The sequence below is a fragment of the Balaenoptera ricei genome, chromosome 11, assembly GCF_028023285.1.
Source record: "Balaenoptera ricei isolate mBalRic1 chromosome 11, mBalRic1.hap2, whole genome shotgun sequence".
In the NCBI taxonomy this organism is placed as follows: Eukaryota; Metazoa; Chordata; class Mammalia; order Artiodactyla; family Balaenopteridae; genus Balaenoptera; species Balaenoptera ricei.
The window spans coordinates 53,856,016-53,872,802 of record NC_082649.1 but is presented as its reverse complement, the minus strand read 5'-3'; the positions used below and the strand labels follow the sequence as shown (position 1 = coordinate 53,872,802).

General features: G+C 39.5%; 1 protein-coding gene and 1 pseudogene across 1 annotated transcript in view; both read left to right on the top strand.

Annotated features, from left to right (window-relative positions):
• Positions 1-3,147, top strand: part of CMTM6 (CKLF like MARVEL transmembrane domain containing 6) — a 41,557-nt gene extending 38,410 nt beyond the window's left edge. Inside the window, exon 4 of the mRNA XM_059939075.1 lies at positions 405-3,147. Coding sequence (XP_059795058.1) covers positions 405-527 — 123 coding nt within the window. The 3' untranslated portion in view covers positions 528-3,147. The remainder of the gene's footprint in view (positions 1-404) is intronic.
• A 5,485-nt stretch (positions 3,148-8,632) lies between these two features.
• LOC132375312 (ATP synthase subunit a-like) lies at positions 8,633-10,113 on the top strand (annotated as a pseudogene).
• Positions 10,114-16,787: the final 6,674 nt, after the last annotated feature.

Genomic DNA, 16,787 nt, shown 5'->3' with positions numbered 1-16,787 from the left:
TTCCATTTTTACCTAGGCGTGGCTGCCTGCTCTTCTCATCTGTGTGTCAGTCTAAACCATTGCTAACAATCCGGTGTTTTGTATCATGTTATAGGATTTTGTTTTTCATCTATTAACCTTAGCTTCATAGATTGGCACCTCACACATACACACACACACAAGACAGGACATTAATATTTTGTGAGACTTTGACTAATGACCATTATTCTGGAATTTTTTTTTGTAACTTCTTTCCATTTTTTGATGACCTTAAAAATTTTTTAACCACTAATGTTAAGAATGATGTGTTTAAGATAAATTGATGAATTGTCTTGCTTGTATAAAACATGATCAGAGCCAAGTAGGAAATGTGACAGTATATTGCAGAATTCCTCATATAATCTTTGCCCCTTTTTCCTCCTCAGGTGTTTGGATTTCTAGCAAGTTTTGTGTTCCTGTCTGACTTTTTCATTATGGTCTATGAAAAACGTAAGGAGCCCCGGCCAAGAAAACCTGAGGCTACTGTTAGTGAACCACTTAATGCTTAGAGACTCTAGGGAACAGGTGTTACGTCGCCACTGCGTGGTGCCTGAGCCCTGGCAGAAGCTCTTGTAGAGTCTGTCATTATTAAACCACTTCCTTTGGAGCGCAAGGCAGAAAGGCAGTTTGATCAGTATTGATTGGACTGTGTGTCAGTCACCACAAATTGGGCCAGAGGGCTTTTTGTTTTAAAAAATATATTTTCTTTTGGTAACGGTTGAAACTTGTGTCAGATGAAGTTTTGTTTTGTTTGGAGGTGAGGGCAATTGTTCCTTTAAATCACATAGCTCAACTGATGATAAATTATTCTGTCATTGTTACTAGGCTTAGCTTTCAAATTATGCTTTATAGATGTATAAACAGCAGGATTAAGTTTATCCATTTAGAAATGGTTTCATTTTTAAATTAATTTGCTTAACTATAACTTTGCTTTTTGATGACTGGATAAAATTTAATGTATATTTAAGAGATCAATATTTTAAATGTTGGTCTAGGTTTTTTCCTTAAAATGTAAAACCCAGGCTTTACTGTATCTCACTCAGCCTTAAAATTATACTGTAACATTTTAGGATAATAATAATTAACTCTTTCTGAGACCTTTTATAGCCTAATAGAAAATGTATGGGAGATGTTGGTATTGTCCATGTTACAAAAGCAACAGCATCAGTAACCCCATGTTTATACTGTACTTTGGTTGTCAGTATCAAGTAAAAAAAAAAGATCTTTATATAGAAAGATAGAAAAATGGAAGAAACTGCTATCATGACTAAGGACCAAAGATAAAATACACTTTTGCACAATGCAGTGAAAGTAGTTATAAAAGTAGGCCTCGACCACTTCCAAATGCCTGAAGAGATGAGTTCATACTACGAGATAGAAAATGGTTTGTTCCCTTTTGCCATATGATTATTTCTACTGAAGTTAATACAGCTCTGCAGGTTCTGTTCAGTGTTTTCTTTGGAGCCAATCTTCTTTTAAAACCCCAATCTTTGATTTTTGATTTGAGAGCCTCCCTTTTCTGTCTCCTTATCAGAATGGTCCATGTACTACTTCATCAGGCATAGCTGGGCCTCTGGCTCTGGCTTCCTTGATGGCAGTTTCTCCAGAATCTTGGGCCCTTTTAATTGCATAGAGTATATAGCAGGATCTTTAGGGTTCTTGTTCCCACATAGGCATTGCTCTGGTTTTTCTTCAAAGGAGACCTTCTTAAGAAAGTGAATATCCAGAGATTCCTGCCCAGTTTAATACTGTTGATGGTGTAAGGGAGTAGTCAAACTATTCTCAGAAGACACTTCATAACCAGTTCTGATAATTTGGAAGAACTGTCTGTTGCTGGCAGGCTGTCTTAGAGCCAGCCAGCCAGGGCACTTTGAACAAGACCTTTCTTAAAGTGGGTCCTTTTTTTTTTTTTTTTTAAACGGGACCTTTCTGACCAAGTGGTTCACAGACTAGACCTTTCTTGTCCTCCTGGTAGATTTTTTTTGACTCAAGACTGTAGGGCTCAGGCAATGAGCCCATGCATCAGATCCTTCAGTACTTTGGTTAAAGTCTCCTGGGCTAGTAGGTTTTCTGTCTGAAAGAGTGGAATCATGTTTGTTTCCAGTGAGACAGTTTAATGACCTCATCCTTTTTTAATTTCTCATCTGCCAATTGTGTGTTGTAGATGGTTTTCAGACGCAGATGGCCGGACACAGCTTCTGCTCTTACTGACTCAGAACCTTATCCATTTGTATCAGAGCTTGGATGCTAGTGCTAGTGGTGATGTCACCACTACCTGCTTGGGAGATAATGAAACCAATCTTGGATGCTGTTTTTACTAGGTGTGCTGTCTGAGAGAGGAGAAATAGCCTGGGTCTTGGGTTCAAAGATAAGCAGCTTATGATAGGCAGGTTCTCAAATTTCACATCCAGCTATACTGTTGTCCTTTTAAGTATCATCTGCACCCAGCTGGGATTCAGAGCAGACCAGCTGGGCTACCTCAGGGTCCCCACTCATGCACTGGGCTCAGTTGAGTTTGATGGAATGTCCTCTGCTGGCCTCACATCCACAGCATGTTGGCGTGGAACTTAAGCTCTGCTTGTTCTGAGGTTTCACTTCCATTTGTTTCACTGGCACAGAATGGACCTCTTAGCTGGCCACCGAAAGGTAATATCTTCACTGGTATTTTGGGTCACTCTAGAACCTTTCTTCACATTGTTTTTTACAGGACCCATGACTGATTAGCCTCCATCTTCTATTGTAGAAGGAGTTAGGAGTAAAAAGATCTTTGTGGTAAATAAAAATTTCAAGGTGAACTTGAAACCAAAGATACTGTTACTTACAGAAAAGGGCACACTTAGTAAACTCAAATGTAAAATAATTTTTTATTAACGTTTATGGTAAATTTATATTGTACACAAATAGACTGTTTAGAATGGTTCTTAAAAATTATAAGGGAAATGCACATACAGTACAAAAATTTTATAACTGCTCTACTTTTGTTTGGGGACTGGGAAATGTGTTTTTACATTGTTTATAACCAATCAATCATTTTTGTATTTAATAATTTTAAATCCTGAGTCTTTTATATCTCTCTCAATGTCAAATTTTGTAGTCTTCTTTTTAAATAAACCCACTTTATCGTTCACACCTTTGTAGTTGTTTAATTATTATAAAAACATGGTGTTTAAATGAAAGCTTTCTCCAGAGTTCTAGGAGTTGGCTCCACAACCTTGGTAAGAATACTGGACTTTGGATCTGCCTGGGCGTGGGGCATGGGTAGAAAAGAAACACGTCCAACTCCTACCCATGGGCTGTCCCTCTTCTTGGAAAGTTGGAATACACATTGAAACAACATTTTTAGGGAGCCGTGTGTGAAGAGTTACAAAGGAATGTTACGGACTAAATATACCTTTAAATACTCCCAAAGAAGCAAATTTGGACTCGATCACATTTCTTGGTGTGGCCAACAATCCTAAAAACAAAACAGGTACATTCTCTTGCAAGCTATTCAATGACTGGGAAAGTGTGAAGCAAAACTGAGGTGGTTCTGGTAAAGCTACAACTATTTGTGTAGTTTGCAAAATTCCTGCCTCCAGACGTACAGAATAACAAGGTCTTTTTATAGTCGTCAAGAACTCACTGGAATTTGTACATTCTTCGGAGTTTTGTGTTTTGTTTTGATAAAGAGCATGATTTTATCAATATGCAGTCAACTGCAAGGAGCAGAAACCTAATTAAGTAAGTGGGTCTTAAACAGTAAGGAAAATTTACTTCACAAGAAGTCGGTAGGGCAGTTCCACAACTGGTAAATTCAGTGGCTCACCATGTTTTTCTGCCCATCCACTTTTTTTTTTTTTTTTAATTTATTATTTATTTTGGCCATGCTGGGTCTTAGTTGCGGCATGCATGTGGGATCTAGTTCCCTGACTGGGGATCAAACCCAGGCCCCCTGCATTGGCAGCACGGAGTCTTTCCCTTGGGCCACCAGGGAAGTCCTTGCCCATCCACCTTCTGCTGTGAGAGTTTTTGTCTTCTGGATTGACCCTTTATGGTTTCGCAAGATGGTGGCAACATCTCCAGGCATCATCTGCTTGTACAACAATGTCCAAAGGCCAGAAGAGAAGAGGTTGTTGATTCTTCCATGTCCTTCCAAGGTGTTCCTTTTTCACAGAAGCCCCTTGGTGGACTTCACCTACTTATCTTACTAGGAGATATTAAATACCTGTTTCCAAATCACTTTTTAACATGGAGACTAGAATTGCTGTGATTGGCTTAAAGTAATCAAGATTCCTCCCCTTAGGTTGTGAATATCCTTTGAAGCATATAGCCTTCTGATACCTGAACAAAATTGGTTCTGTTAGCAAGAGAAAGCATCATGGGTTAGGGATCAATAGTCTGTCATAAGCATGTAAAGGATTGTGACCTAGCTAGGAGAAATAAAATTCCCAGTTTAAGAAATTTCTGCAACATTGTAAGTCAACTGTACTTCAATTAAAATTAAAAGCAAAAAATTTCTATAGGCCTGACTACCCCAAAACAATTTAAAATAGAAAAACTTGTTTTATTTTTTACACTAAATTATAATTCTACAAATAATGTCTACCATAGAAAATTGGTTTAACAAAAGTGGAAAGTATTGTTCTTTCCCTGATATCTTAGCATTTAGCTACATTAAAATTTTTTGAAACATGTCAAGCACTGGAATTACAGAGGATAATGCTTATTGTAGATACCACCCAGCTTTAGTAGATCATAACATTTTGCCATATTTGCTTTAAGGCCCTTGTTTAAAGAGAAAATGAAGTTATACTTTTCAAGTACCACCACCTCTAATCTTATTCTCTTTCCTTTTCCAAAGGTAAACACTGTCTTGAATTTGGTGGATATCTTTCCTGTTTTTCTTATCTGACATATATATAGATGTATCCATAAACAGTGTACAGCGTGGTATAGTTTGCTTTTTTTAGTCAGTAGTATTTTTTTTTAAATTTAATTATTTATTTATTTATTTATTTATGGCTCTGTTGGGTCTTCGTTTCTGTGCGAGGGCTTTCTCTAGTTGCGGCAAGTGGGGGCCACTCTTCATCATGGTGCGCGGGCCTCTCACTATCGCGGCCTCTCTTGTTGCGGAGCACAGGCTCCAGATGTGCAGGCTCAGTAACTGTGGCTCACGGGCCTAGTTGCTCCGCGGCATGTGGGATCTTCCCAGACCAGGGCTCGAACCTGTGTCCCCTGCATTGGCAGGCAGATTCTCAACCACTGCGCCACCAGGGAAGCCCCAGTAGTATTTTTTTTAATGTATTATTTTTGGCTGCGTTGGGTCTTTGTTGCTGCACGCAGGCTTTCTCTAGTTGTGAGCAGGGGCTACTCGTCGTTGTGGTGTGCGGGCTTCTCATTGCGGAGCACGGGCTCTAGGCGCTCAGGTTTCAGTAGTTGTGGCACACAGGCTCAGTAGTTGTGGCTCACGGGTTCTAGAGCGCAGGCTCAGTAGTTGTGGTGCATGGCCTTAGTTGCTCCGCAGCACGTGGGATCTTCCCGGACCAGGGCTCGAACCCATGTCCCCTGCACTGGCAGGCAGATTCTTAACCACTGCAGCACCAGGGAAGTCCCAGTCAATAGTATTTTGAAATTTATCTGATACTTGTAACTCTAGTTCATTCATTTTAACTGCTACTTGGTGTTCCATCATACGTATACTACATGCCACAATTTACTTACCATTCCTCTGTTTATAGAAAATTTTTTAAAATTCTTGATCATTTCAACCAGTGTTGCATTGAGCAAACATACTTGGAACATCTTGTGTACATGTGTTGGGTGTGTATTTAGAAATCAAATTGTTGGGTCAGAGGGTATATGCAATTTCAACATGGCTAAATATTTCCAAATGGGTCTGCAAAGCGGTGGAACCAATTTGTTTATATTCTTTTTTTTTAAATTATTTATTTATTTCTTTTGGCTGCATTGGGTCTTCGTTGCTGCACGTGAGCTTTTCTCTAGTAGCGTCGAGCAGGGGCTACTCTTCGTTGCGGTCTGCGGGCTTCTCATTGCAGTGGCTTCTCTTGTTGCAGAGCACGGGCTCTAGGCGTGCAGGCTTCAGTAGTTGTGGCACACGGGCTCAGTAGTTGTGGCTCGTGGGCTCTAGAGCATAGGCTCAGTAGTTGTGGCGCACAGGCTTAGTTGCTCCGTGGCATGTAGTATCTTCCCAGACCAGGGCTCAAACCCATGTCCCCTGCATTGGCATGCAGATTCTTAACCACTGCGCCACCAGGGAAGTCCCCAAAAATTTTTTGACATTATAAAGTACCATAAGGTAATGATGAAAGAAATATTAAAAGTAATAAAAAGCAAAGCTTATCCCTTTTACCTTTTGCATAGTGATTTAACTAGTAAATATTTAACAAAGAGAATTTAAGTTAAATATCCCAAAGCCAGACGAGCTACTTATGAACAGTTTACCAGAATAAACTCACCTATGTGGCAAAATAGAAGATTTATAAGTAGACGTGATAAGCCTAATGAGCCTGGTGATAGCTGGTTGTCCAGAAACTTAGTTCAACTTTAAAAATTACCAAAAAAACTATAAATTTTAATGTATTTCTAAATGTTCATCTAAAAAGGTACAGCTTTTTAGAAACAGGATACAACCTTATCTAGAGAGTAAATATAAACAATACCTTAGTTGGCTTAAAAGCAGCACCAATTAAGAAGGCATTCAAAAAAAAAAAAAAAAAAGGCAGCATTCAAGCTCAACAATATAATTATCTTCTCCCTTTTTTTGTTTTGTTTTGTTTTGTTTTTTGGCCACACCATGTGGCTTGCGGGATCTTAGTTCCCCGACCAGGGATTGAACCCGTGCCCCCTGCAGTGGAAGTGCAGAGTCCTTACCACTGGACTGCCACGGAATTACCAATAAAATAATTATCTTAATACCAACAACAAATTAATCAACTCCTAGTTTAATACTGGACTTATTAATAGAAGCAGTAATATTAATGAGTAACAAGAAATATTTCTCCTTGCATAAGCTTACGTCAGTGACCAATGCTATACTGATAATTAACAGTAAATAAACGAAACCAGCGATAAACTGTTTATCAAATACACTGTTAACCTTTATACAGTTATACACCTAAGGAAGATTTTAAAAAAGTAAAAGGAACTCTGCAAACGCAAACCCCACCTATTTACCAAAAACATCACCTCTAGCATAAGAAGTATTAGAGGCACTGCCTGCCCAGTGACATCTGTTAAACGACCGAGGTATCCTGACCATGCAAAGGTAACATCACCATTTGTTCTCCAAATGAGGACTTATATGAATGGCCACACGAGGGTTTTATTGTCACTTACTTTCGATCAGTGAAATTGACCTTCCCATGAAGAGGTGGCAATGACAAAATAAGACGAGACGACCCTATGGAGCTTTAACTAACCCAAAAAATAAATGATTAAGGGACAACAAAAATTTCATGTGGGTTAACAATTTTGGTCCGGGTGACCTCAGAGAACAAAAAAGCCTCCGAGTGATTAAAATCTAGACCTACTAGTCAAAATAATTTATCATTTATTGATCCAAAAAAATTGATCAATAGAACAAGTAACCCTAGGGCTAACAGCACAACCCTATTCTAGAGTTCATATTGACAATAGGGTTTACAACCTCGATGTTGGATCAGGACACCCCAATGGTGTAACCACTATTAAAGATTTGTTTGTTCAACGATTAAAGTCCTACTTGATCCGAGTTCAGACAGGAGTCATCCAGGTCGGTTTCTATCTACTCTATATTTTTCCCAGTTTGAAAGGGCAAGGGAAATAAAGCCTACTTTATAAAAGTGCCTTAAAATAATTAATGATATAGGGACTTCCCTGGTGGTCCAGTGGTTAAGAATCTGTCTTGCAATGCAGGGGATGCTGGTAAGATCCCACATGCCACGGGGCAACTAAGCCCACACGCTGCAACTACAGAGCCCATGTGCCACAACTAGAGAGAAGCCCGCGCACTGCAATGAAGAGCCTGTGCACTGCAACGAAAGATCTCGCGTGCCACAACTAAGACCCGACACAGACAAAAGATAAATAAATAGGGTTCCCCTGGTGGCGCAGTGATTAAGAATCCTCCTGCCAACACGGGGCACGGGTTCAAGCCCTGGTCTGGGAAGATCCCATATGCTGTGGAGCAACTAAGCCCGTGCACCACAACTACTGAGCCTGCGCTCTAGAGCCTGCGAGCCACAACTACTGAGCCTGCGTGCCGCAACTACTGAAGCCCACGTGCCTAGAAACCATGCTCTGCAACAAGAGAAGCCACCGCAATGAGAAGCCCACATACCACAGCAAAGAGTAGGCCCCACTCGCCACAACCAGAGAAAAGCCCATGCGCAGCAACGAAGACCCAATGCAGCCAAAAATAAAATAAATAAATTAAAAAAAAAAAAAGATGGGAGTTTAAATCTCCCCTTAATGATATGCCACAATCAGAGACATAAACAAGATTCATTACTATTTCATCAGTCATTCTAGCCCTACTTATTATAGTCCAATGAAAAATTTCAAACTACGTTTATCACTTAAACCCAGAATTAAAACTCACTCAAATGCAAAAACAATCCACCCCTTGAGAAACAAAATGAATGAAAATGTATTGGCCTCTTTCATTACCCCAACAATAACAGGACTTCCTATTGCTATCTTCATTGCTCTAGTCCCAAGCATTGTATTCCCCACTCCTAACCCACGAACCCACAACCGTATCATTTTTACTCAACAGTGACGAGTCCAATGCACATCAAGGCAAATAATGGCCATTCATAATCACAGAGGACAGACCTGAATACGAATACTTCAATCACTCATTCTGTTTATTGGGTCAACAAATTTACTAAGACCCCTACCACCTTCATTTATACCCACCACACAACTCTCAATGCATTCAGGTCTAGCAGTCCCTCTATGAGCAGGAACGGTAATGCCTGGTTTTCCCCACAAAACAAAGCATCCTTGGCCTATTTTCTATCACAGGGACCCCAGTGTCTCTTATCCCTGTGCTAGTCATCATTGAAACTATGAGCCTATTTAGTTAACCAGTAGCCTTAACAGCCAATATTAGAGCAGGTCACTGATTAATTCATTGAATCGGAGGGGCAACTCTAGCATTACTACATATTAGTACCACCACAGCCCTTATGACAGTCATTATTCTTTTTTTTTTTTAATATTTATTTGGCTGCATCGGGTCTTAGTTGCGGCACGCAGGCTCTAGAGCTCGCGGGTTTAGTCGCCCCTCGGCATGTCAGATCTTAGTTCTCCGACCAGGGATCAAACCTGCGTCCCCTGAATTGAAAGGAGGATTCTTAACCACTGGACCACCAGGGAAGTCCCGACAGTCATTATTCTTATCCTACTCACAATCTTCGAATTTGCTGTCCCCCTAATTCACACTTACATATTCACCCTACTAGTAAGTCTCTACATATATGACAACACACAAAGACCCACGAAACCCCTGCATGTCAGAGTAAATCCTAGTCCCTGACCCCTTACAGGAGCTCTTCCAGCCCTCCTAATAACATCCAGCCTTGTCATAGGATTTCAGTTTAACTCAGTACTATTATTAGCACCAGGCTTACTAATACTCTAATAATATAACAGTGATGATGAGACATCGTCCAAGAAAGCACCTTCCAAGGCCAATCCTGTACCAATTGTTCAAAAAGGACTTCGATATGAACTCATTCTCTTCATGATTTCAGAAGCCCTCTTTCTTAACAGCTTTTTCTGAGTCTTCCATCACTCGAGCCTCACCCCACACCTGAACTAGGTGGATGCTGACCACCCCAGGCATCTGCCCTCTAAACCCACTAGAGGGACCACTCCTCAACACCTCAGTCCTATTAGCCTCCGGGGTACCCATCACCTGATCCTGCCACAACCTCATAGAAGGAAACCAAACACATATGCTCCAAGCCCTTTCTATGACAATTGCGCTGCGTGTTTACTTCACACTTCTACAAGCCTCAGAATAGTACAAAACGCCTTTTACAATTTCAGATGGTGTATATGGATCAACTTTCTTCATGGCTACAGGATTCCACGGCCGACATGGAATGATTGGTTCTACTTTCCTAATCGTCTGCTTCTTACACCAATTAAAATTTCACTTTACATCCAATCACCACTTGGACTTTGCGGCCTGATATTGACATTTTGTAGACATAGTATGACTATTCCTTTACATATCTATTTATTGATGAGGATCTTCTTCTTTAGTATTAAATCTTTCAATGGACTTTCAATCAATTAGTGTTGGTATAATCCAAAAAATAATAAATCTTATACTGATATTAATCACAAATAGAGCACTAGCCTCACTGCTTGTATGTATCACATTCTGACTCCTTCCATTAAATATTTACACAGAAAAAACAAGTCTCTATGAGTGTGGATTTGACCCCATATGGTCGGCACGCTTACCCTGTTCCAGAAAAGTTTTCTTAGTGGCTATGACATTTCTTCTCTTTGACTTAGAGATTGCTCTCCTTTTACCTTTACCCTGAGCACCCAAACAAATAACCTAAAAACAATGCTCATTATAGCTCTGTTTCTAACCTTACTACTAGCAACAATGCTGGCCTATGAATGAACCCAAAAAGCACTAGAATGAACTGAAAATGATCATTAGTTTAAGCTACAATAAAGGATTTTAACTCATTAGATTATGATTAAGTTCATAATTATCAAGTGCCTTTAATATATATAAATATTATTATAGCATGTACAGTATCTCTTGTAGGATTACTAATGTACCAATATTACCTAATATCCTCACTAGATATTATGCCAAGAAGGAATAATATTATCACTATTCATTATAACAACCTAATAATTATTTGCAACCCTAATAATTCTAAACACACTATTCAGAATAATTCTAAATTCTAAACACACTATTTAGAATAATTCTAAATTCACTCTAGCAGAATACCCATTGTCCTACTAGTATTTGCAGCTTACAAAGCTGCACTTGGACTATCCCTATAAGCAATAGTATCACACACGCATGGCACCGACGAGGTACAAAATCTTAACGTTCTCCAATATCAAAAATCATTATCCTTACAATTATATTAATACCACTAACAGGATTATCAAAGAATAATAGAATAGGAAGTAACCCTATAGCCCATAGCTTACTGATTAGTTGAATAAGCCTACTTCTTCTCAGCCAATTTAACGATTATAGCCTCAACTCTTCACTAGTTTTTTTTCTCTGACTCCCTATCAGCACCACTAGTAGCTTTAACAACACGACTTTTGCCACTCATACTTCTAGCCAGCCAATCCCACCTGTCCAAAGAATCCCTAACCCAGAAAAAACTACATCACCATACTAGTAAAATGACAAATATTTCTAAACTTAACATTGACTACCATATGTGGAAACACAAAAGACCCTGAATAGCCAAAGCAATCTTGAGAAAGAAAACTGGAGCTAGAGGAATAAGGCTGCCTGACTTCAGACTATACTACAAAGCTACAGTAATCAAGACAGTATGGTACTGGCACAAAAACAGAAATACAGATAAATGGAACAGGATAGAAAGCCCAGAGATAAACCCACGCACCTATGGTCACCCAATCTATGACAAAGGAGACAAGAATATACAATGGAGAAAAGACAGCCTCTTCAATAAGTGGTGCTGGGAAAACTGGACAGCTACATGTAAAAGAATGAAATTAGAACACTCCCTAACACAATACACAAAAATTAACTCAAAATGGATTAACGACCTAAATATAAGACCAGACACTGTAAAACTCTTAGAGGAAAACATAGGTAGAACACTCTTTGACATAAATCACAGCAAGATCTTTTTTGACCCACCTCCTAGAATAATGAAAATAAAAACAAAAATAAACAAATGGGACCTAATTAAACTTAAAACCTTCTGCACAGCAAAGAAAACCATAAACAAGGTGAAAAGACAACCCTCAGAATGGGAGAAAATATTTGCAAATGAAGCAACTGACAAAGGACTAATCTCCAAATATATACAAACAGCTCATGCAGCTCAATATCAAAAAAACAAACAACCCAATCAAAAAATGGGTGGAAGACTTAAATAGACATTTCTTCAAAGAAGACATACAGAGAGCCAACAAACACATGAAAAGATGCTCAACATCAGTAATTATTAGAGAAATGCAAATCAAAACTACAATGAGGTATCGCCTCACACTGGTCAGAATGGCCATCATCAAAAAATCTACAGACAGGGGAGATTAACCAAGATGGCAGAGTAGAAGGACGTGCTGTCACTCCCTCTTGCGAGAGCACCAGAATCACAACTGACTGCTGGACCATCATTGACAGGAAGACCCTGGACTTCACCAAGGAGGATACCCCACGTCCAAGGACAGAGGAGAAGCCACAGTGAGACGGTAGGAGGGGCGCAAGCAGAGTAAAATCAAACCCCGTAACTGCTGGGTGGGTGACTCACAGACTGGCGAACACTTATACCACAGAAGTCCACCCACTGGAGTAAAGGTTCTGAGCCCCACGTCAGGCTTCCCAACCTGGGGGTCAGGCAACGGGAGGAGGAATTCCTAGAGAATCAGACTTTGAAGCCTAGTGGGAATTGGATTGCAGGACTTTGACGGGTCTGGGGGAAACAGAGACCCCACTCTTGGAGGGCACACACAAAGTAATGTGTGCATCAGGACCCAGGGGAAGGAGCAGTGAGCCTGGGGGAGACTGAACCAGACCTACCTGCTGGTGTTGGGGGGTCTCCTGCAGAGGCGAGTGGTGGCTCTGTTTCACCGTGGGGATAAGGACACTGGCAGCAGAGGTTCTGGGAAGTTCTCCTTGGCGTGAGCCCTCCCAGAGTCTGCCATTAACCCCACCAAAGAGCACGGGTAGGCTCCAGTGTTGGGTTGCCTCAGGCAAAACAGCCAACAGGGAGGGAACCCAGCCCCACCCATCAACAGTCAAGTGGATTAAGGTTTTACTGAGCTCTGACCGCCACAGCAACAGGGAGGGAACCCAGCCCCACCCATCAACAGTCAAGTGGATTAAGGTTTTACTGAGCTCTGACCGCCACAGCAACAGTCAGCTCTACCCACCACCAGAGCCTCCCATCAAGCCTCTTAGATAGCCTCAACCACCAGAGGGCAGACAACAGAAGCAAGAAAAACTATAATCCTGCAGCCTGTGGACCAAAAACCACAGTTACAGAAAGATAGAGAAGATGAAAAGGCAGAGGGCTATGTACCAGATGAAGGAACAAGAAAAAACCCCAGAAAAACAACTAAATGAAGTGGAGATAGGCAACCTTCCAGAAAAAGAATTCAGAATAATGATAGTGAAGATGATCCAGGACCTTGGAATAAGAATGGAGGCAAAGATTGAGAAGATGCAAGAAATGATTAACAAAGACCTAGAAGAATTAAAGAACAAACAAACAGAGATGACCAATACAATAACTGAAATGAAAACTACACTAGAAGGAATCAATAGCAGAATAACTGAGGCAGAAGAACGGATAAGTGACCTGGAAGACAGAATGATGGAATTCACTGCTGCGGAACAGACTAAAGAAAAAAGAATGAAAAGAAATGAAGACAGCCTAAGAGACCTCTGGGATAACATTAAACGCAACAACATTCGCATTATAGGGGTCCCAGAAGGAGAAGAGAGAGAGAAAGGACCAGAGAAAATATTTGAAGAGATTATAGTCGAAAACTTCCCTAACATGGGAAAGGAAATAGCCACCCAAGTCCAGGAAGCGCAGAGAGTCCCATACAGGATAAACCCAAGGAGAAACACGCCGAGACACATAGTAATCAAAGTGGCAAAAATTAAAGACAAAGAAAAATTATTGAAAGCAGCAAGGGAAAAACGACAAATAACATACAAGGGAACTCCCATAAGGTTAACAGCTGATTTCTCAGCAGAAACTCTGCAAGCCAGAAGGGAGTGGCATGATATACTTAAAGTGATGAAAGGGAAGAACCTACAACCAAGATTACTCTACCCGGCAAGGATCTCATTTAGATTTGATGGAGAAATCAAAAGCTTTACAGACAAGCAAAAGCTAAGAGAATTCAGCACCACCAAACCAGCTCTACAACAAATGCTAAAGGAACTTCTCTAAGTGGGAAACACAAGAGAAGAAAAGGACCTACAAAAACAAACACAAAACAATTAAGAAAATGGTCATAGGAACATACATATCGATAATTACCTTAAACGTGAATGGATTAAATGCCCCAACCAAAAGACATAGACTGGCTGAATGGATACAAAAACAAGACCCATATATATGCTGTCTACAAGAGACCCACTTTAGACCTAGGGACACATACAGACTGAAAGTGATGGGATGGAAAAAGATATTCCATGCAAATGGAAATCAAAAGAAAGCTGGAGTAGCTATACTCATATCAGATAAAATAGACTTTAAATTAAAGAATGTTACAAGAGACAAGGAAGGACACTACATAATGATCCAGGGATCAATCCAAGAAGAAGATATAACAATTATAAATATATATGCACCCAACATAGGAGCACCTCAATACATAAGGCAACTGCTAACAGCTATAAAAGAGGAAATCGACAGTAACACAATAATAGTGGGGGACTTTAACACCTCACTTACACCAATGGACAGATCATCCAAAATGAAAATAAATAAGGAAACAGAAGCTTTAAATGACACAATAGACCAGATAGATTTAATTGATATATATCGGACATTCCATCCAAAAACAGCAGATTACACGTTCTTCTCAAGTGCGCACGGAACATTCTCCAAGATAGATCACATCTTGGGTCACAAATCAAGCCTCAGTAAATTTAAGAAAATTGAAATCATATCAAGCATCTTTTCTGACCACAACGCTATGAGATTAGAAATGAATTACAGGGAAAAAAACGTAAAAAGGACAAACACATGGAGGCTAAACAATACGTTACTAAATAACCAAGAGATCACTGAAGAAATCAAAGAGGAAATCAAAAAATACCTAGAGACAAATGACAATGAAAACACGACGACCCAAAACCTATGGGATGCAGCAAAAGCAGTTCTAAGAGGGAAGTTTATAGCTATACACGCCTACCTAAAGAAACAAGAAAAATCTCAAGTAAACAATCTAACCTTACACCTAAAGGAACTAGAGAAAGAAGAACAAACAAAACCCAAAGTTAGCAGAAGGAAAGAAATCATAAAGATCAGAGCAGAAATAAATGAAATAGAAACAAAGAAAACAATAGCAAAGATCAATAAAACTAAAAGCTGGTTCTTTGAGAAGATAAACAAAATTGATAAGCCATTAGCCAGACTCATCAAGAAAAAGAGGGAGAGGACTCAAATCAATAAAATCAGAAATGAAAAAGGAGAAGTTACAACAGACACCACAGAAATACAAAGCATCCTAAGAGACTACTACAAGCAACTCTATGCCAATAAAATGGACAACCTGGAAGAAATGGACAAATTCTTAGAAAGGTATAACCTTCCAAGACTGAACCAGGAAGAAACAGAAAATATGAACAGACCCATCACAAGTAATGAAATTGAAACTGTGATTAAAAATCTTCCAACAAACAAAAGTCCAGGACCAGATGGCTTCACAGGTGAATTCTATCAAACATTTAGAGAAGAGCTAACACCCATCCTTCTCAAACTCTTCCAAAAAATTGCAGAGGAAGGAACACTCCCAAACTCATTCTATGAGGCCACCATCACCCTGATACCAAAACCAGACAAAGACACTACAAAAAAAGAAAATTACAGACCAATATCACTGATGAATATAGATGCAAAAATCCTCAACAAAATACTAGCAAACAGAATCCAACAACACATTAAAAGGATCATACACCACGATCAAGTGGGATTTATCCCAGGGATGCAAGGATTCTTCAATATACGCAAATCAATCAATGTGATACACCATATTAACAAATTGAAGAATAAAAACCATATGATCATCTCAATAGATGCAGAAAAAGCTTTTGACAAAATTCAACACCCATTTCTGATAAAAACTCTCCAGAAAGTGGGCATAGAGGGAACCTACCTCAACATAATAAAGGCCATATATGACAAACCCACAGCAAACATCATTCTCAATGGTGAAAAACTGAAAGCATTTCCTCTAAGATCAGGAACGAGACAAGGATGTCCACTCTCACCACTATTATTCAACATAGTTTTGGAAGTCCTAGCCACGGGAATCAGAGAAGAAAAAGAAATAAAAGGAATACAAATTGGAAAAGAAGAAGTAAAACTGTCACTGTTTGCGGATGACATGATACTATACATAGAGAATCCTAAAACTGCCACCAGAAAACTGCTAGAGCTAATTAATGAATATGGTAAAGTTGCAGGATACAAAATTAATGCACAGAAATCTCTTGCATTCCTATACACTAATGATGAAAAATCTGAAAGAGAAATTATGGAAACACTCCCATTTACCATTGCAACAAAAAGAATAAAATACCTAGGAATAAACCTACCTAGGGAGACAAAAGACCTGTATGCAGAAAACTATAAGACACTGATGAAAGAAATTAAAGATGATACCAACAGATGGAGAGATATACCATGTTCTTGGATTGGAAGAATCAACATTGTGAAAATGAGTATACTACCCAAAGCAATCTACAGATTCAATGCAATCCCTATCAAATTACCAATGGCATTTTTTACGGAGCTAGAACAAATCATCTTAAAATTTGTATGGAGACACAAAAGACCCCGAATAGGCAAAGC